The following is a 21467-nucleotide window of genomic DNA, read 5'->3' on the forward strand; positions in this document are numbered from 1 at the left end:
ATAACTTCCAGACATGGAGCAAACTCCAAACATTTATATGTTTATACTTATGTCAAATAATGAGGGTTTGCAAACAATTGCTATGATTAGAGGCTGGGAACAAAAAAGCCCTAAAACTCTCGCCCCCCTGCCCAAAAAATAGGAGCAACAAGTTGATGAAGTATTTTTTGTACTATTCTTAACTAGAATTATATTCATCGATAAATTTTAAGTTTCATAGTATTATCTATTAGCGTTTATAAATTATTACCATATAAAATTTGCAACCCCCTCAAATTGAGGGGGGTTTAAACTTTATATGGTCATAATTTTTGAACGCTACAATATTTTAAAATGAAATCTAAAATTTATCGATGAATATAAGTCTAGTTAAGAATAGTACAAAAAATACTTCATCAACTTGTTGCTCTCACGTTTGGGGCAGGGGGCGAAAATTTTGGGGCTTTTTTGTTCCCAGCCTCCAATCATCGCAATTTTTTGCAAACCCTAATTGTTTGACAAAAGTATAAACATATAAATAATTGGAGTTTGCTCCATGTCTGGAAGTTACCTATCTCGAACACCAAAAAATTATTTCTACGCCTCTGTATGTGTGTATGTATGTAGGTATATATGTATGTATGTATGTATGTATGTATGTATGCATGTATTTATGTATGTATGTATGTATGTATGTATGTATGTATGTATGTATGTATGTATGTATGTATGTATGTATGTATGTATGTATGTATGTATGTATGTATGTATGTATGTATGTATGTATGTATGTATGTATGTATGTATGTATGTATGTATGTATGTATGTATGTATGTATGTATGTATGTATGTATGTATGTATGTATGTATGTATGTATGTATGTGCACATCTATGTACATATATACATACATACATCCCAGCCGGCACTCGGTCCTAAAAATACATCTTATAAACGTTCAAAAGACGACTCTTTACGACCAAATGCCGGCTGGGACTCTATATGGTAGAATATATCTAAAATGACTCCTATATATTTTTATTCACATAAAACCGTACACATACAATCAAACTCATTTTTTTTTTCCAATTTTGAGTGAAAGTTGAAGAGTTTTGTTAGCATACTGTTCATATTATTAAAAAGTTTATTATGTATCATTAGCGAACTTAGTTTGTGTTAACTTTGAGGCTTTATAAAGATCATTACCATCAATTAGAAATAGTAAGGATCTTTGTATATATTCTAGAGTAGAGTATAGATCCTCGTGGAACTTTGCAGGTTATATTTTGGAAATCATATAAATAAGATTTTTTGACGTGAATTAATTCCTTGCATTGTTTTAAAAGCTCTTTAACAAAAGTAAAACTTAACCCGTAATACTTGTTTGTATATGTTTCATGGTCTTCAATCTTGTCAAAAGCCTTAGATAAGTCTATAATAAAGGCTGACATTTTAGTTATACTTTATTATTAAGATGAACAAAAAGCGAGGGACAGTGTATTGCATTTAGTTGCAATAAAAGAAAACATAGTGACAGTAAAAGAAGTGATAGTGATGGAATTTCTGATGATGAATCATTTTTGAAACGAAAGTTTCCTAGAACATTTTATAGGTGACTTTCTTAATTATTTTTAAAAATAAAAACATTTTAAAGTTTATTGACCTCTGTTAGTTCGCTTGCAATGTGAACAAATGGATTTAAATAAAATCAGTTGTGCAAAAAGTATAACAAACTTAATAAAATATCAAACGTTATTTTTGCTACCAATTTTCAGATTTCCTTCAAACACTGAAAAAAGAAAAGAATGGACCAAAATACACCGTCAAGAATGAAGTCATAGTCAGTTTGATATGTTCTGATCATTTTTTTTTAAAAAAAATATCGACAGAACCGGACAAACTGTTAGTTTAAGGGAAAATTATTTTCCTAAAAGATTTTAAAAATTTCCAGACCACTTAAAAAAGGTATATAATCAATTATGTTTTCATGTATTGTACAGGTTTGTTCAATATGTACCTTTTAGTTCTTAGTTACCCTATGCAGTGTGCTAGAGGGTTTATAACACAACTGTATGGTAAGCAGCTAAAATATATAATAACCATTTTGCTATTATATGCTTTAATTTTATAAATGCTGCATGAACTATTAGCTAAGCTCTGTGAGTAAACACAACTTAGAGGTTCCTTCTAGTTTGATATTAAATTTGAAAATTTTATAACTATATATATATATATATATATATATATATATATATATATATATATATATATATATATATATATATATATATATATATATAATTTTTTTTTCTTTCAATATTAGAAAATGAAATAGAGAAAAGTTCCTGTTAATAGATCAACTTTTAAAAATTCTGAAATAAGTGATTTTGAAACTAGTGTTATATCTATCTCCATGAAAGTTGGCTCCCCCCAAAAAAATATATGATTGCAGTTTAACTCCAGAAAAAAAAACAGATCGTAGAAACAAGATAATTGGTCTTTGAAAAAGATGGTATAAGCAGAACAGCAAAAATCTCAAATAAAAAAAAAAGATAACATCTCTTAAATCAGTTGTAAAAATATTCAAGTCAAAAACAAAAAATATAAAAGTCAAAAACAAAAAATATCATCAAATTGTGAAGAAATGCTATTAAAAACATTTTCAGAAGTTCCTCAAGCTCTAACCAGAAGAATGATTATGTGTAAAAATCATGGTAAAGGATTTAAATATTCAGAAGAAACCATATCCTTTGCACTTACCCTGCAGTTTTATTCAAGTAAAGCTTATGATTATGTGCGAAAAATATTTAACTTTTATTTACCACATCAAGCACAAATTAGGAAATGGTATGGAAAAGTTTCAGCAGAACCAGGTTCTACAAAGCCAGCGTTTGCAGCGCTTAAATACAAGGTTATAGAAGCTGAAAAGTAAGGATCTAAAGTCATTTGCTCACTTATGTTAGATGAAATGGCTATTAAAAAACACATATCATGGGATGGAAAAGCATTTAATCTTGGGAACGGTATATAAGATGATTCATCCCCAGTTGCAAAAGATGCCCTAGTTCTCATGGCTGTTGGTATAAACAGTTCATGGAAAGTTCCATGTGGATATTTTTTTATAGATGGGTTAAATGGTGCTGAACGAGCAAACATTGTAAATTTATTTATTAAACGCTTGACAGATGTTGGTGTTGAAGTCATATCGCTAACATGTAACGAACCCTCATGTCACATTCCGATGTTATCAAACCTTGGTGTTTCAATTGATGCTTTAAAAATGAACACTTTTTTCGCTCATCCTTTTAACTCTGACAAAAAAGTTCATACTCTCCTTGATATTTGTCACATGCTTAAGCTAATTCGAAATTGCTTTGCAGATAATGATGTTTTTTTTTGATAGCGAAAACAATGCAATATCATGGAAATATATAGTTTATCTTCAAAAACTGCAAGAAGATGAAGGATTATGCCTTGGAAATAAATTAAGACTACCGCATATTAATCTGCTCAGGCAATTAGTTCAAGTGTAGCTAATGCAATAGAGTTCTGTTGCAAAGACCTTAAATTAATGCAGTTTCAAGGAAGTAATGCAACAGTTAAATTTATTAGAATATTTGATAGATTATTTGGCATTTTAAACTCAAGAAATCCTTTTGCTAAAGGTTATAAATCCGCACTAAAAATGGGTAATAAGCATATATGGGATAAATTTTTTGATGAAGCATATGGTTATATTTCAAACTTACAAGACTCATCGCATAGACTGTTGCATACGATAAGAAAAAAAACTGGGTTCATTGGATTTTTAATTTGTAAAGTTATATTTATATCTGAAACTTGTAAACTTGGTTCTAAAAAACATCCTCCAGAATCCAATTTTCTTAAAGTAAAGGACAATGGTGGTCTTATTAAACCAAAAGAAGATATTATTACTGTTTGTGAAGAAACTGAAAAAAAAATTACAAGAATGCTAGCAACAATTCCTGGAAAACTGCCACAGTCCAAAAATATCCCAGAAGTTATATCTATTTCAGTTTTAGAAAGTTTAGGATCTGTTATATTTAGAGACTTGCATGAACATATGTTTGGTATTAATGTGTATGGTATTAATGAAAACCATGTTTTTAAATTAATCAAAATAATTTCTCAATGTTATTGCAAAGTCAGACTTTATGATCTGGGAAAAAAAGCCACTGAGAAAATGTAACAGAAAAATAATAGAAAAACATTATGTAAATTGGTACTATTTAATCATCAATAACTACAACTTTTACAAACACAAAACTATCTTATATCATAAATAGTAACATAATATATATATATATATATATATATATATATATATATATATATATATATATATATATATATATATATATATATATATATATATATATATATTCATATATTTATATACTTACTTTTAGGAGTATTGTATTTTCAACTTGTACATTTAATCATAGTTTTTGAATATCAACATAAGAATCTAGATAAATTATCTAAAGAATACGATCATTCGTTAGACATTTTACAACAGATTTTTACTATTTTGTTGATATTGCCTTTTTTCCTTTTAATTACTAGGTACTTTCAATCCTTTTCTTTTCTTCTTCTTTCTTTTGGTTTCTTTTCTTAGAATTTCAAGCGCATCATAACCAATGATATAAATAAATAACTAGATATCTAACTTCGCCGTTTTTAGTGAAGCCAATTTAATGCGTTGGAAGCCATTATTATATCAGGCAAAAAGCTTTTAGCAATCACATTCATATGAAAAGATATTGGCAATTTTAACGTCCTTACTCTTGGAATTAAAGATGATTAGAATCACAGACGATCAATTTAATGAGCATACAGTCAATACATACATATTTTTTGGTCAAAGATTGGACATAATATTGTTAGCATGTTTAGTTTGTTATAACAAACTAAAACAAACTGTTATTTTTATAGCCACAAAAATATATATTTAAAAACATATTTGCATTTAGAACATCAAACTAAAACATCGTATAATATATTTTAATAAAAGTTTTATACAATGAAATATTTTATACAATGAAATATTTTAAAAATGAAATATTTTAAAAATGAAATATTCATAAACCCTTGAACAATATTAATTTGTTAGTTTGTTGTCTTAAACCAATTGACGACTTTTTTAGAACTTTAGTGGTATAATCTCGGGCATATCTGAACATTCGAATTCTAAAGTAATATTCACATATCTTTCTAACAAGCTGGCTGGAATGCAAATCTTCATTCTCAGTCCACAATTCTAAGTCGTGACTATCAAGTCCTTTAAAGACTTTTTTTTTAATAATTAATTTGTTAACACAATGGATCATCTTATGCTTTATATTTTTATCTGAGGTTATTTTTGGATTTTTAAAATCTTTACCACTAATAAAGAAATTAAATACTTTCTCACACGACTCGACAACAGAAACAACATCCCTTGATGGCAAAAACAAACCACCACGATCTTTCACATTATTTAGTGAAGAATGAGATTTCGCATAGAAATGTTCGTATGATAAAATATCAGTTAATGATTGAGCACAAACATTACATGAAATAGTATTTATTAACTTTCTGACTATAAAACCAGAAATATATCCCAATATTGCTTCTTTGTAGCTAGACATTTGAAGTTCATCGCAGTACAAAAAAACTTCTTCAAAGTCAATATCCTCTTGGTCAAAATTATCAACAGAACACAACCTTTTTTTCCAACTAAGAGAAAAAATAGAGCCATTAGAATATGGCTCAAACATCAGGCAGTTAGCATGACTCGATCCAACTATGGAGTTTAGCAGAAGAATCCGTTTTAATGATGACTTTAACTGCACTACATCAGGATTGTTGTTGTAACCATTTTTTCCACGAATGCAAGCAAATAGTAGTTCAAGATGATCTTGGGAATATTTGTAAGTTAGAACATACTTAAATGGTTTCTCATGAAACGTTAACAGATCGGTGGATAATTTTAGAGTGCTTTTAGCATCTACAATTAAACCTAAAACAAATGTCTTTCTTCGATGTAAAAGCAATGGAATGCTATTAATATCAGTCAACTTGCTCAGATAAGTAATCGTATTGTTTAAAAAATCTTTCCAATAAAGCTGATTATTAAGATATAGAGGTTTCTTAAAGTCTTTACCACTTGGATTTCTGAAATTGAGCATGTCAAATAATTTATCAATAACTCTTATAAAATGGATTGTACTATTTGCTCCTAAGAAAGATGGATGCTGTGATACCATTAAAAATTCAATTGCATCAGCAACAGAGCTGCTTAGGGTTTGGCCAGCTATTTTGACATTCATTTTGTGGCGATGAAATTTAATATGTTTTCTTGAAAGTTTGTTTGCAAATTTCAAACCTTCAAGCTCTTGTAACTCAAACAAAGCTTTTATATAACTTCATTTAATATAGTGGCCCTCATCATCAATAAAAACACCCAAATCATTTAGAGAATTTCTAGCTAATTTAAGCATATGGCATGGGTCTAGGAAAATGTGGAGCAGTTCATTGTTATATGAAAAAGTACTAACTATATCGTCTATGACTTTGCCAAACTTACATCCAAATGGGACAACGGAATTTAAATTTGTACTAGTACCATCAAATGTAATACTTTTGATACAAAGTTCATATGTCAAAGCCACATCTAAAATATTTTTAATAAAACATGTTAAATCACTTGCTTTAACTTTATTTGATAAAACATAACCAATGGGTGTTTTCCAATGTCCTCGCAAACCAACTAACATGAAAATTAATGCCTCTGTAGCTGGAGTATCAGGTTCACATACAGAAATATCTTTACCAAAATCACAAAAACCAATATAGTGACCTGAACTTTTGTCATAAGTTATACTGTTTTTGATTGCCATAGCATCAATAATAAGAGCACAATGCTTAAAATTAATATCTGTTTTCTGTTTATGACCAAGATATGAAAAAACATCAAGGAATAAACCAGGATCACAATTTACAGATGATGTCCAATGTGATATTGAACTGGCAGCAGGAAGACATAACATTGGCCGAAGAAAGTTATACGTGGAGAATAAAAATGAAGAGTTAAAGCGAATTTTTTCACTTCATCGTTGTATCTGTGACCTTTTGGTTTAACATTTTGATTGGAAAATTGGTTCTTAATAATTTCATATGAGAGTCCAGAAAAATTTTCGCTTAAAACAGTGGCAGCATCAGTGGTCAAATAATTTTTAGATTTTAAAAGGGAAACCATGTCTTGTAAAGAACAGATTTTCTTTTCTTTTCTTCTTAATTTTTGCTGTAAAGCCTTCACTTTTTTTTTTAATTTTTCTTTTGCTGGTGATAAAGATCTTATAGATTGTGTTGGAGATTGACTGGTGTGGTCATTTTTTTCAATAGTGTTTTCTGGCTGATCATTATGTGTTAAATTAATTTCTTTGCTGGGTTTGTCTATTGCAGGGTAAACATCAAACTTTGTTTTTTTCGATAAAGGATCAAATTTAGATAATGAATTTATTGATGTTCGTATTGATGTGAGTTTCCTTTTTGTCTTTTGAATATTTGTAGAAAATATAAAAACTGATGGCACAGCATTACATTTTAAAATAGGCTTTTGATGATGATCAAGACCCGGTTTTTTTTTGTCTGGGATACAATAATTGTAGTCTGATTCTAAAAAATGGTCGCTGCAGATACAGGTGTGTTTGGATGGAAGAAAATTTTCACGTTTCAAAGCAACAATCCATCTTTTACATAATTCAGAATTTTGAAGAAGAAATTTATGAAAGGATTTCGTGCCGCCTTTTATATATCTATTAGAACATCCATATGCAGCACAAGAATTTACCATTTTTTGATAAAAATAATTGAATTAAATAAATACTTTAGCAAGGCAAAAAAAATAATGTCACGGATTTACTCTCTACATTATATGATATTTACAGTTTTCTGCCCGATATAATAATGGCTGATTAAAATAGTAAACAAATAAATCGGCTTCACTTTTATTTTATAAAAATCCCGAAGTTAGACATCTAGTTATTTATTTACGTCATTGATCATAACAAATCGCGGGTCCTCACAATATGGCCGCCAAGACTTTTTTGGCTTCAATTTCGATATCAGAGATGCGCTATCCAGTTATAATACAGATCAGTGGTTGATAATAACAAGCTTGGTTCACCAACAATATATATAGGCGCGTAAATAGCTATTTTCAATTATTTTGGGAAAATTCCTTAATTTATTATAAAACTTTAAACAGAATATGATTCCATAGTATACAGTAGAATTTCTCTAATTTGAATTTTATGGGGAAAAATAAAAGTTCGAATTAGACAGATTTTCGAATTATAGAAAGTTGATTTTTCTTAAACGCATTTCACGGTGACTTTGCATTTAATCGAATTATGGAGTTTTTCTAATTAAGGAGATTCGAATTAGAGAGATGGTACTGTAGTATGAATTGTATTAAAACTTGTATTATCAACTGCATTATTAGTTTTTAAGCATTTAAAAAGCACATTTTAAATTCTAAAAAAGATACTTTGATTGTATTTAAACAAGAGATTAATGGAAACACGTAATTAATAATTGAATTTATGGATTTCTTTAGATTTTTTTCATTAGATTTATTCTATTTTTGATTGTTATTCCACGCAGGTTTAAATTTATAATGGAGTCTCCACACTGTTCAGCAGTGACTGTAAATTGTTTAGAAAACTTGAACGACAGGAATCATAGGTAGATAGGAATAAGATTTTTATCAATGGCGTACCTAAGGTAATGGGCGCCAATACTAAACATCAATATTGCTTTGCTCTTCGACCATTTTCGACTATACTACTACCTTAATCGATTTGTTTATGCCAGTAAACATATTTTTTTTGTTGTTGTTGATTTTTTGCGCCTTTCTTCCTCCCTTACGTGACGCTAATGCCTGCCATATCCTAGTTACGCCACTGTTTTTTATTAAAGTATATTCTAGCTTATGGTCAATCGCAAGAGTTTTACAAAAACAAAATTTATTTACTATTTCAAAATCTAAATACACTCAACTAAATGTCTAAGTTAAGAAAATGAGATCTAAAGGTGTATTAAAAGACTCTCCTCTATCTACCCATGATAGTTTGATAAACAGTGTGGAGACTTCATTCTAAATTTAAACCGACGTGGAATAGATTTGTGTGGAAGTCTATACTCAACATCGAGAGCAACTTTTTAGTTAGTTTTAATGGAAGAAGAGTTTAATTTAGCATTAATTTTTACATACTTGAACAGGAAGAAGAGTTACTCAACATTTATTGAATTATTTACCGTATATACATTATTATTGTCAATATTTTAAAATATATTTTTTGTTTGTTTTAAATTTGCTTAAACCATTAGAATTTTAGTTTTTTTTTTTTTTTTTGTGAAACAGTTTTAATTTTTTTTGTAATCTAAATTTTTTTTTGTAATCTAAAGATTTTCATTTTTAAAATATAAATGCATCATTAAAACTTTTTTATAAATATTTTATTATTTGAAAACCTCGATTATCCGATTAAAAAGTAAAAACAACCAAATTTTTGTGAAATGATTCAAAACTTACCAACTATTTTTACATTAAATTTGGAACATAGTATAAACATAATACCAAAATTCATTTGAGAGAAAATAAGTGAGAATAAAAGAATATTTTAGAAATGACGTATAAAAAACTAAAAATTATGGCAAATTATTTTTTTTTTCTGTTTTAATAAAACAAGAATTTTACAGCTTCGTACTTCATAAAAAAAAAGGAAGTAAAGGAGATAGGGGCTCAAAGAAGATGAGGATAACATCGCAATCTTTTTCATAGAGCCCCTTTGACAAAATTTCAATAAAATATCGTAATATGTAATACGTATTAAAATTTTAATTAAATATCGTAATAAAATGCGTAATTCGCTAATAAGATTGTTAAGCAACAAACTAAAGTAGAGTAGTAACATTACCTAAAAAAGTTTCTCAAGTTTTAAAAGTTTCTTTTTTTGTTATAAACTTGAATGAACTTAACGAATTTATCGTACCTTTGAATCCTTTTTGAAAAGTATTCCATACTTTAGGACCTCGATATGAAATCCTATCTTCTGAATACATTTATTATCCGAGGCAGTTTATTTGCGTTCAACATATTTGCTCTAAGATTATAGTTTTCATTTTTGTTTAATTTAAACTTGTTATTAAAACTTACAGGAGAGATATTGTAATTATAACGATACATGAAAATTAAATGCTGATAGACATTTATTTAAAACACATTCATCATTATCATATCTTTCATTAAGGGTTTAGCGTGTTCACGCCTATTTTTATAGTAAATGGTTCTGCTAGCATGTTTTTGTTAGCTATACAGTTTTTTAAGCTATGATATTTGAGACTTGCCCATGAAAAGATTAATATGATAAAATTTCAAGAACTAAAATGCATTCAACAAAAACCTTCTCTCAAATGAATTTTATTACTACAAAGAACAAAATGTCAAAATTTCAGCTCTTTTGCATTATTATTTATAAAGTAATCGTTTCGAAACTTTTGACAAATACTTTGTTTATATATTATTTGATATGTCGTTGTTACGGAAAACGATATTGATTTGGTAGACATGTTAAATTATTAAAACTTTTTGTTTTCATATTAAATCAGAAGTTTTTTTTTATCTGTGAACAAAAGAATCAACCGAATAAATTTAACTATTATATTTTTTAAATTGTTTTTTTATTTCTTGGGGTACCACCTTAAATAGGCATTGAGCCCCTCAATTTTACTCTTTACAAGTTTTGATCTTTGGCATTTTTTTTTCAATTTTGTAAATGCTCTTTTTTATTTTTATACAACAAAAACTCTTCAACAACTTTCTTTTACAACATGAATCTTAAATACTTAAATCGGCTAAGACGTTGAGGTTACTATAGTTGGTTTTTATTTAGTGGAATCGTTCTATTTTTTAAAAAGTCTTCATAAAAATTTTTAACGTTGCTATTACCGTCACATTCAAAACGATTATACAAACGTCATTAATAGACGTATCCCGCATTCCAATGACGTAATGATGTAATGACATCAGGCAATGATAAAACGTAAATATCGAAATAATTGTTAAAAAAATGAACTCTCAAGTAGAACATGTTCTGATAGATTTACAAAATTATTCAACTGAAATACCAATTGTTTTAGAAATAAATAGAAATAGAAATATTTTACATAACTTTAAATCTGCAGATGAAACTTTAGCATGGTGTAAAAGTTTAAAATACTTACACTATTCACTATTAAAGAAATAAAAAAACTACAGAAAAAAAGAAGCTAAAAGCAAAAATATTGCAATAAAAAAAACATTTGAAAGAGGTAAAAGATTTAAATCTGAACGATATATATCATCCGATAGTAATTACACTTCGTATAACCTAACGTGTATCATAGTAAAAGCAAAATGCAAAGCAAGCATGAAAAATGAAGTTCGTGATTTAAAAGTTTATATTAGCAGATTGACTAGCTCTGTTAGAAAAGCACATTGCTCGTGCTGGAAATAGTGGTTATTGTAATCACGTGATGGCTTTATTATTTGAACTTGCAGTATATTCTTTAAATTTACTTGAATATGTACCTGAAGAGATTGCTTGTACAAGTAAATCAAGGCAATGGGGCATTCCAGGTCATAAAACTAAAACAATTAAAAATCCTGTTGTTTACAAATGTTCAAAAATTTGAATTTAAGCGTGGCATTAAGCCTACTTTATATGATCCAAGGCGAATAAAATGTAAAGAAGAAACTTTAAAAGGAAATATTAACAATCTAAAATCAAATGTTGCTTTTTTCAATAAAGATATTGGTATTGTTCATTGCGTACCTGACATTTTTAGTTTTACTAAAACATCATTTGGAAATTTTCCAATTGGTTCTCCTTTATCTTATCAACTCCAGATAAACGAGAGCTTTGAACTTATCACTAATATTGAAAAACTTAAAGCCATTTCTTTTAATGTGTCTAATACCCTACCTCCTTTACCTCTTGACTTTTATAACAAAAATCATTGCTATATACCTTACAATTGGGAGCTTAATGAGAAACAAAAGACTTTTTGTTATCAATAAAAGTATCTTCTGAACAAAGCAGAAAGTATGAAGCTGATACAGTTACACAAAATAAAAATCAGCTGTGGTTTAATCTAGGAAAACATCGCTTAACTTCAAGTATTTCTCATAAAATTTATATACGCAAAAGACAATTTGAAACTCTTGCTCAACAGTTAATTAATAACTCACAAAAAGTTGACTTGCCTAAATTTATTCAAGAGTCTTTTAGACCACGGGCTTGCTTTTGAGCCGCATGCACGAGAGAAATATATTGGTGTTTTAAAAAATAGATTAAATCGTAATGTTTCAGTTAGGACAACTGGAATTGTAATACAACCTAATTTATTTTGGTTATCTACGAGTCCGGATGGTCTTGTATATGATGAAGAGGCTAAATATTATTATGGTTTAATTGAAATTAAATGTCCTAGAATGAAAAAGCACTTGTCTATTTCCGAATGTTTGAATGACAATGAATTTTATATTGGACTAGACAATGGACACCCATATTTAAAAAAAGATCAATATACTGGTTATTATACACAAATACAAATGGCTATGGGGTTAAGTAATTCCCAGTTTTGTGACTTTGTTGTGTACACATTTAAAGGAATTGCTATTATAAGAACACCTTTTGACCATCAGTTCTTTTTTGAATTAATTACAAAGTTAAATAATTTTTACATTAACTATTTTTTACCACATGTATTGGACAATAATGTAAATACCAAAGAAAGTACATCACCCTCTATATGTAAATAAATGTTTTTACTTTTGATTTTTAATGAGTGGTGGCAAAAAGTTACATAAAAGACAAGTTACTGTCCATAGTTGGTTAATTGAACCATGAAACACCAAAGGAATTTCATTACTTATTTAGCGAAATACTTTAATTCTACGAATAGCACGTTCTACATGAATTCTCAATGATGCAATGGTTTGACTTTCTGTAGCATCTTCTTTACTTAGCTGTAGTTGTCCACTTAAAAAAGATGGTATATTTAATTTAACATTGATTGTGTTTAAATGGTCTGATATGGTAAACCCACGATCAGCCATAACTGAATCATTTTTGTTCCAGAGTTCTTTATTTTTTTTATTTTTTTTTTTTAAACATCTTCGCTTCCAACAAGGCTGCAAGCAGCCACTAATTAAAGTTGGAAGTTACTGTAAGAGAAAAGATGAAGGTTGCAGAGCAAGATAACGATTGACAGAAGATTTAAAAGATTGCAAATTATATGAATCAGGAAAGCAAGATGAAGGAAGCGAATTCCAAAGAACTGATGTTCGAGGAAAAAAACTAGACGAATAAGCGTTTTTGGAGCACTTAGGAACAGTCACAGAAAAAGGATGACACTTAATTGAATGACGAGTAACACGAGAATGAATTTTAGTAGATGGCACAAGAGACGCTAGCTCTTTAGAGCAGTGCCCATTATAGTATTTGTAGAAAAGAGAAAGAGAAGCAACATTACGACGATGTGATAATGGTTGGAGGTTGGCTGCAAGAGCAGGTCCAACTATGTTTACAATGCGTTTTTGCACCTTGTCTAAAAGAGAAAGGACATCATTAGAAGATCCGCCCCAGATATGGCAACAGTATTCCATACAAGGCCGGATTTGAGATTTATAGAGATAGAGAATAGAATCCAGAGTAAGAAAGTGGCGAGCTCGATAAAGAGATGCAACCTTAGCAGATGCTAATTTTGCAACCGATTTGATATATGGTTTCCAAGAAAGATTGGAAGTAAGAGTTAATCCTAGAAGATGAAGAGTAGGTGACTCATCGAGTACATCACCGTTCATAAATATAGGAAGATCTAAATTATTGCGATAACGATTGGCTGAAAAAAATTGAGTTTTATCTGAATTAAAGTTCACCAGCCACTGTGAGCCCCATGCTGTAGCAGAAGTGAGATCCTTTTCAAGCTCAAATGCCCCCTCCAGGCAATCAGAGGGTGTTGGTTTCTTATCACGACAAGAATAAATGGTAGTATCATCAGCAAACAATGCCACCTTAGATGTGAGAATATCTGGAAGATCGTTAATGTAAATTAAAAAGAGTATAGGGCCAAGGATAGAACCTTGAGGAACCCTTGAAGTTACAGAATAAGAAGAAGAGTGTTGTCCATCAAGGACAACTTTTATGCTACGATTGGAAAGGAAGGATTCAATGATCTTAAAGATGTTGCCGGATACACCATAAGAAGAAAGCTTATGGAGAAGACCAGCATGCCAAACTTTATCAAACGCTTTTGAAATGTCAAGAGCGATGGCCTTAACCTCTCCACCTTCATCTAATGCACGATAAAACCTGTCAGTTATTACTGTTAGCAAATCAGCTGTAGAACGAGAAGATCGAAATCCATATTGATGGTCAGAAAGCAAGTTATTAGATTCAAGATGAGAAATTAGGTGTTTGTTAATTAAAGATTCAAAAACCTTGCTTATGATAGGAAGAAGACTTATGGGACGGTCGTTAGACGAATCAGATCGCTCCCCAGAATTTTTGAAGATAGGGATAATAGATGCGGCTTTCCAGCAGGCTGGAAAACAAGACTCTGATAAGCACTTGTTGAATAGTTTTGAGAGTATAGACGACAGCTCCGGAGAACACTTCTGCAAGACAATAACAGGTATGTTGTCTGGGCCACAAGCTGTAGAAGAGTCTAGGCAGGAAATCACTTTAGATACAGATGCTGGAGTGATATGAATGTCAAGCAATGGATCAACCTGTTTGTTGGCAATATCAGGTAGAACGCAATTAGTGGAATCAAGAGATGATATTGATGAAAAGTTTTTAGCAAACAGTTCGGCTTTGTCTTTAGGTGAGGTGACAAAGTCTGAACCATACAAGAGAGGTGGAATTATAGATTTGCCCTTATTATTGATATTATTAAAGATTCTCCAGAAGTCACGAGAGCCTAATTTTTGAGATGAGATACGAGATTTCATGACCTGAGAATAGCGGGTTTTGGTGTTAGACAAAACCTTTTTACAGTTGTTTCTAGCAGTAATAAACAGACGTCTGTTTTCTGGAGAATTGTTTTGCTGATAAATATGGAAGTAACGGTTTCGATTGGCAATCGCAGCAGCACAGTGTGAGGAAAACCATGGAGGAGAGTGAGGCTTGACCTGGAATCGTTGAGAGGGAATAAAAGATTCCATGCCAGCCTGAATCCACGAAGTTATGTAAGAAGCACATTTGTCGACAGGAAGTAGAAAGATTTCTACCCAAGGGCCATCACGAAGAAAATCACGGAAAGAATCCCAGTCAGCTTTACTGTAGTTGTAAGAGGTTCGATAATAGGGGGATTCAGGTGATGAAGAAGAATGAGATATTAGTTTTAAAGAGATCAAACTGTGATCAGAAGCACCTAAGGGTGAATGTGGAGAAACTGAGCACTGACTAGGATCAGAAACAAGACATAAGTCAAGTAGAGAAGGTAAATGATTTAGGTTGTCAGGAAAGCAAGTTGGAAAGTTGACTATTTGAGTTAGGGATTGAGAAAGGCAAAAGTTGTGGGCTTTAATGCCTGCAGAGTCACTGACACTAGAGCCAAGCCATTCAGAGTGGTGAGCATTAAAGTCACCGACAACAACTATATTAGCTGATGGATAAAGAGAGAGGGCTTGGTCAATATGATCAGAAATAACATCAAAAAGAGTGCAGTCTTGAGATGAAGGAGAGCGATATAGAACAAAGAGAAAGGCAATAGAGTGAAGTGGTGCTAAACGAAAGCACATGAAAGAATAGTCTGTGGATTCAAACCTAGTTTCACGACAAACAGGTGAATTCTTACGAATGTAAATGCCCAGGCCAAGCATGTGACTATTGGAGTCTTTACGAATCAGAGGAAGATAACCATCAACACTAAGATCACAAGATGAGACAGCTGGACTCAAATTAGTCTCACAAAGAGCAAGTAGGTCTGGTGAACTTTGCAAGAGATAAGACTCAACAGAAGAAAAGTTACTTCGAAGACCACGAATATTAGTGAATGATAGGTTTAGAGAACTTGGTGATGATGATGGTTTTTTGTGTTTTATAGTTTTTGGTACTTTATTCATTTTTAAATTAGTTTGAAGAACTTGACTCAAAGCATAGATAGTACTCAGAACACCGTTTAATAGCCCAAGCAATTGCCTCATTACTACTAATAAACCCTAAGCCGTAACAAAGGGCTCCAAATGTGGCCTCGGCAATGCACACCAAAAGTACAAACAGGGACACCATCCGTGCGCAACATGGCACTGTTAATACTTATTAGATATTTTTCAGCTGTTGATGGAATCAGCCTCTCTGAGAGCTACCACAGAGTTCGGGAAACCTGACTACCAGCCGGCCTCAGAACCATAAAACTGAGTTTTAGAGCTGTACCCTCATTAGGAGATAATAGAATGAGTTGCCTAGTCGTAAAAACAGTGACACAAGCAAACCCATGCATTGAGTCAAGAAGATCCAGCATTCAACATCCTAAACTGGAAACAATGTATTAAAAATACATCTGCGCCAGCCTAATAGATGAAGAAGGGGTGCAAGGCTGGTCAACAGATAGAATCTGTTTACCCCTTAAGTCTTTGCCTAGATCTTGATCTTACAACAATTTCTTTGTCAGAAATAGCTCCATCATAAAGTTGACTTATAAAAGTTCTTGCTCCTGAAGGAGAAATACCTAACAACCCTTTGTAAGTTACATGATGTTTATAACTAGAGAATAAAGAACTCTGGTGTCTCAGTGATGAAGGTTTCTGACAAAACAGTTCAGTACAATCAATAATGCATCTTGTTGATGGAAATGTCATCTTAAAGCTTTCTGGCATAAACTTATAAACTTGTTCGCGTGAAGGCCAAATAGGTACACTTCCCAAAGAAAAATATAGAAAGTTTGTCCATGTTATTAAATAACGAGATGTTGTTGATTTTGAAATTTTAAATAACCAAGATGTGTGCAAAATTGTAAATCCATTTTTAGCCACACTAAAAACATAAATAACTGATTTTCTGTGTTTAATTTTGTTTTTGGACCAGTTTTTGCCTGATTACCTAACCTGTACAAATTTTCAGATAATCCTGAGTTGTGGTTTTTAACATTTTCACCATTTTTTCCTGGATTTAAAAAGTTGTACAAATTAATATACTTCATGTTCAATGTTCATGTTCAATGTCAGTATATTTTTGAAACAGTTTTGTCTGTTGACATATTTTCATAACTAAGTATATATTTACTTTTATATTGATTCAGTTGATTTTTTATTTTTTTATTTTTAGATTCTAAAATGCTTATTTGAGATTTCAACTCGTGTTTTTCTTTTTCCAGTAGATCAATTTTGTTTTGTAGTTCAACACAACATAAGCAAACTTTCTCAACCTCAAAATCAATTAGTAGTTCTCTATCGTTAGTTTTAAAATTGTCTTCATTTCTAGAAACGTTTTTAATATCAAAGTTTTCGATAAATTTTCTTTTTTTAGGCGAACATCGCTTTTGTACATCAACTTGTTTTTTAAATTCAAAAATAGATGGAAATGCTTCTTTTTTTAAAGATTTTCTACCAATATTGTATAAAAATTGAATGTCTTCATTTTTAAAATGAAGCTCGCATACTAGAGTTGTGTCCTTAATAACAAAATTATCATTACCACCTTTTCTTCTAAATTGAGAAATAATTTTTGCCCACTTATTTCGACGAGCAGTATTCTTGGGTATTTTAAAAAATCCAATTCCTGACTTTTTTTTTTGAAAATCGTAAAATGAACTTTTCTTGGGTATTTTAAAAAATCCAATTCCTGACTTTTTTTTTTCAAAATCGTAAAATGAACTTTTGCATTGTCGAATACAGCAATAAGTTCCACTTCCTCCTCCTTTATTTAATGTACAACAGGCAAAATCACTCATGTTAATTTGAAATAATTAAAACTACAATATTCTAATGTTTACGCTTTATCATTGCCTGATGTCATTACATCATTACGTCATTGGAATGCGGGATACGTCTATTGTCGTGGTCAAAGTTACGACAATGCGTCTAATATGTCTGGTAGATATACAGGACTTCAGACTCGCATTAAAGAAGTTAATCCTTTAGCTACATTTGTACCATGCTCGGCACACTCTTTAAATCTTGTTGGTGAATGCGCTGTGGACTGTTGTATTTATGCTTCTGAATTTTTTATTCTGCTTCAAAATATTTACAAATTTTTCAGTGCCTCTACATATAGATGGGAAATACTTCGGAAGAATTTTATTAAAACAAAAAATATATCACTTAAAAAACTATCAGATACCAGGTGGTCAGCAAGATCTGATGCAAGTATTAGTTTAAACAAAAATTGGATTGAAATAATTAATGCACTGTCTTTTATCAAAGATGATAAAACAGAAAAATCTATTATAAGATCAGAAGCTAACGGGCTATATTTAAAACTAGACAGTCTTGAAACAGCTATAATCGCCACATTATGGGGCAATATACTAGAAAGATTTCACAAAACTAGTAAACAATTGCAGTCAGTTGAGATTGATTTGGAAACAGTTGTAAGTTTATACAAATCTTTAATTCGATATGTATTAGATTTAAGGAGTATGTTTGATATCTATGAAGAGAGAGCAATTAATAAGTCGGGACACAATACATATCGAAAAATACGAAATAGAAAAAGAAAACTAACTGCAAATGAAAAAAGAGAAGGAGAAAAAATTTTGAAATTCGAGACTCTTTAAGAATTAACACATATTATGCTATTATTGATAAACTTCATTCTGAGCTAGAAAGAAGAAAATTGTGCTATGATGAAGCCAATAAAAAATTTAACTTTTTATTTCAAATAATAAAACTATCGCCATCAGAAGTTTACAAAAAAGCAGAAATACTTCAAAGTATATATAAAAATGATCTTTCATCTTCATTTGCTAACGAGTGTGTACAATTTAGAAGTTATTTAATGAGTTTAACTGAAAGCGTAAGACCTAAAACTATAATAGATATTTATAAAATGATCGGAACTGAAAAACTTCAAGAGCTGTTTCCTTACGTAGATATAGCATTAAGAATATATCTATGTTGTCCAACGTCCAATTGTTCAGCCGAGAGATCATTTTCAGCATTAAAGAGGATTAAATCTTATTTGAGGTCACGAATGACAGGTGATCGTCTTAATAGGTTAGCAATTCTATCTATAGAATCTGCACTTACCATAGATATGAACTTCAATGACATTATAAATACATTTAAAACAAAACTCGCATAGAAAATTATAATTTTCTATAGTGTTTAATATAACTTAATACATGTTTGTATAGAAAATGTTTTTGTTTTTTAATAATCACCCATATCAAAGTTGACAGTTATTTTAAAAAAAGGGCGCTTAAAGAAATAGTGCCCCAGGGCGCCAAAAGTTCAAAAACGTCTCTGTATATATATATATATATATATATATATATATATATATATATATATATATATATATATATATCACACCCTGTAAATATCCATGGCTAACATCACCCGAAAGGACCGAACAAATCCTTTTAGATGGGCATTATATAGACCTAGTGTGAACATTTAGAGCTGTTTTTGAAATCTTTTAACTACGTCCGAGCCATTTTTTTCATTTTTAAGTTATATAGTGAAAATAACCAAAATCCAAGATTTTCCAAAAAAATAAACAGCTCAAAATCATAAATTACAGTGATTTTTTTAAGTTGTAGGTATATAGAGATCATAATAAAATAATTTTAAGTCATTTCAAACATCCAAAAGTTTGTCAGAGCCATTTTTCTCATTTTAACGTTCTATGGTAAAATAACCACAAAGTGTAAAATTCCATAAAGTATATTTTCACAACTTGCTTGGTCTGGACAATATTTATGATAAAAAATAAACAGATTCTTACATATTGCAAATTTGAGACTAGAATTAAAAGCTTTCTTCACAAAAAGCATAATCCAAAAACAGTTTTTAAATTTCTCAAAAAATTCTAACATTTATAATTTCTAATTTTTTTAAGTCCAAAACATATATTTCTGAAAAAGTTGAGTTTGTAGGTGTTGTTTGTTACAGATGCTTGCTGTTATAGTCAACAACACAATTGAAGAGTTGTTTTCCATATTCTGGATGAGTTGGGATGCGCTTGTACCGCTCCCAGTGAACCTTGAACCTTGAATGCATTGCTTCGGTTACTTGTTCGCTGAAGATTCCGAGGGAGGTTTGATGTTTTTCTACAAATTCAGAAACATGGTAGAAAACAGCATGGACCTTAGGTGTCACCGATATTGGCAAGAATAGGAAAGAAGTTTTAAACTTCTAAATCGTTTCTTTATAACTTTTCTGCAGAGTTGTTCCAAAGCATGAAGTGACAACTTCTTTGAAATGTCTTAGAGTTTCAATGAAACCAAATGCTTGATAGGCACAAGCTTTTTCTGCCATTCTTTGGAGAATGTCAAGGTTTTGCAAAAGCTTATGACATTCATTGCCAGCAAAGTGTCCGCCATGGTATGGCTGGAGCTGAATGTGCAGCAAAGTTGGCCATTCTTTGGCACCAGGCCATAACTCAGAAAGATTCTTGAAAAGATGATTGACAATTCCAAGAAGAAGATGGAGTTCCATTGGTTGAATCACATCCAAAATGAGTGTTGAGTCATCCATTTTAATCAGTGGTGGATGGATTACATTGTCAAAATCTCTCCTTGATTGATCCGAAACTTCTGGATGTTCCACATTCTGAGAGATTGTCAGAATCAATGTTGCACCAGCAACAAGGGTGTTTGCTTGAATGGGATTGAATTCCGCAAATGATGTTGGCCATCTTGAGATCGCATGAAATGCAGAAAGAAACATCATTTAATTGAATGATTTTCATCATCAATTTGACGTTCTCATATGTTTCAGAAACATTTTCAGCGATGGCAACTATGAGCTGCCGTTTGACACCTGTGTCCGGGCAGATGAGCTTGTCAGCAAGCGAAGACTTTTTTGTTGAGGACTTCTTGTTTCATCATCTTCATCAGTTACCTTGATAACTGCTAAGCTCATTTTCAAGAATGATCCTCCTCCATCAATGCCAAGCTTGACAAAATGATTGGAGCCATATTCCCTTGACAACAACACCTTGTTGGTTAAGTCCTCAAGATTTTTGTAGTGAATGATTGTTCTCTTCTCTTCAGCTTTTCCTTTTTCTGCTGAAATGTTGACAACTGATAGTTGAAAGAAATCATTCAACGATTTTCCTACAGCAGCAAACTTTTGCTGGAAAAATGGCTCAACTAGTCGAGTTTCTGTTGCTTTGTTAAGTGTTGAGGCAAGTTGTCGCATTCCCGTGTTGGATAGTCCTGTGTTCAACTGAACATTTAACAAGCTTTGCATTGTAAGTGTTGAACTG

At 30.8% G+C, this 21467-nt stretch overlaps 2 protein-coding genes across 2 annotated transcripts; both read right to left on the reverse strand.

Moving 5' to 3' along the window:
* Nucleotides 1–6979: 6979 nt before the first annotated feature.
* On the reverse strand, nt 6980–7837 carry LOC136085443 (THAP domain-containing protein 1-like). Its single transcript, XM_065806749.1, has one exon. It carries the CDS (start codon nt 7835–7837, stop codon nt 6980–6982), a length of 858 nt encoding a protein of 285 aa, XP_065662821.1.
* Nucleotides 7838–12964: 5127 nt separating this feature from the next.
* On the reverse strand, nt 12965–17985 carry LOC136085444 (uncharacterized). The gene is made up of 4 exons (XM_065806750.1): nt 17319–17985; nt 17141–17198; nt 16659–17069; nt 12965–13070 (listed from the first exon to the last, which is right to left on the reverse strand). The coding sequence occupies exons 1-4, from the start codon at nt 17983–17985 to the stop codon at nt 12965–12967; spliced, it is 1242 nt and encodes a 413-aa protein (XP_065662822.1).
* Nucleotides 17986–21467: the final 3482 nt, after the last annotated feature.

This window comes from Hydra vulgaris, chromosome 09, assembly GCF_038396675.1.
Source record: "Hydra vulgaris chromosome 09, alternate assembly HydraT2T_AEP".
NCBI lineage: Eukaryota > Metazoa > Cnidaria > Hydrozoa > Anthoathecata > Hydridae > Hydra > Hydra vulgaris.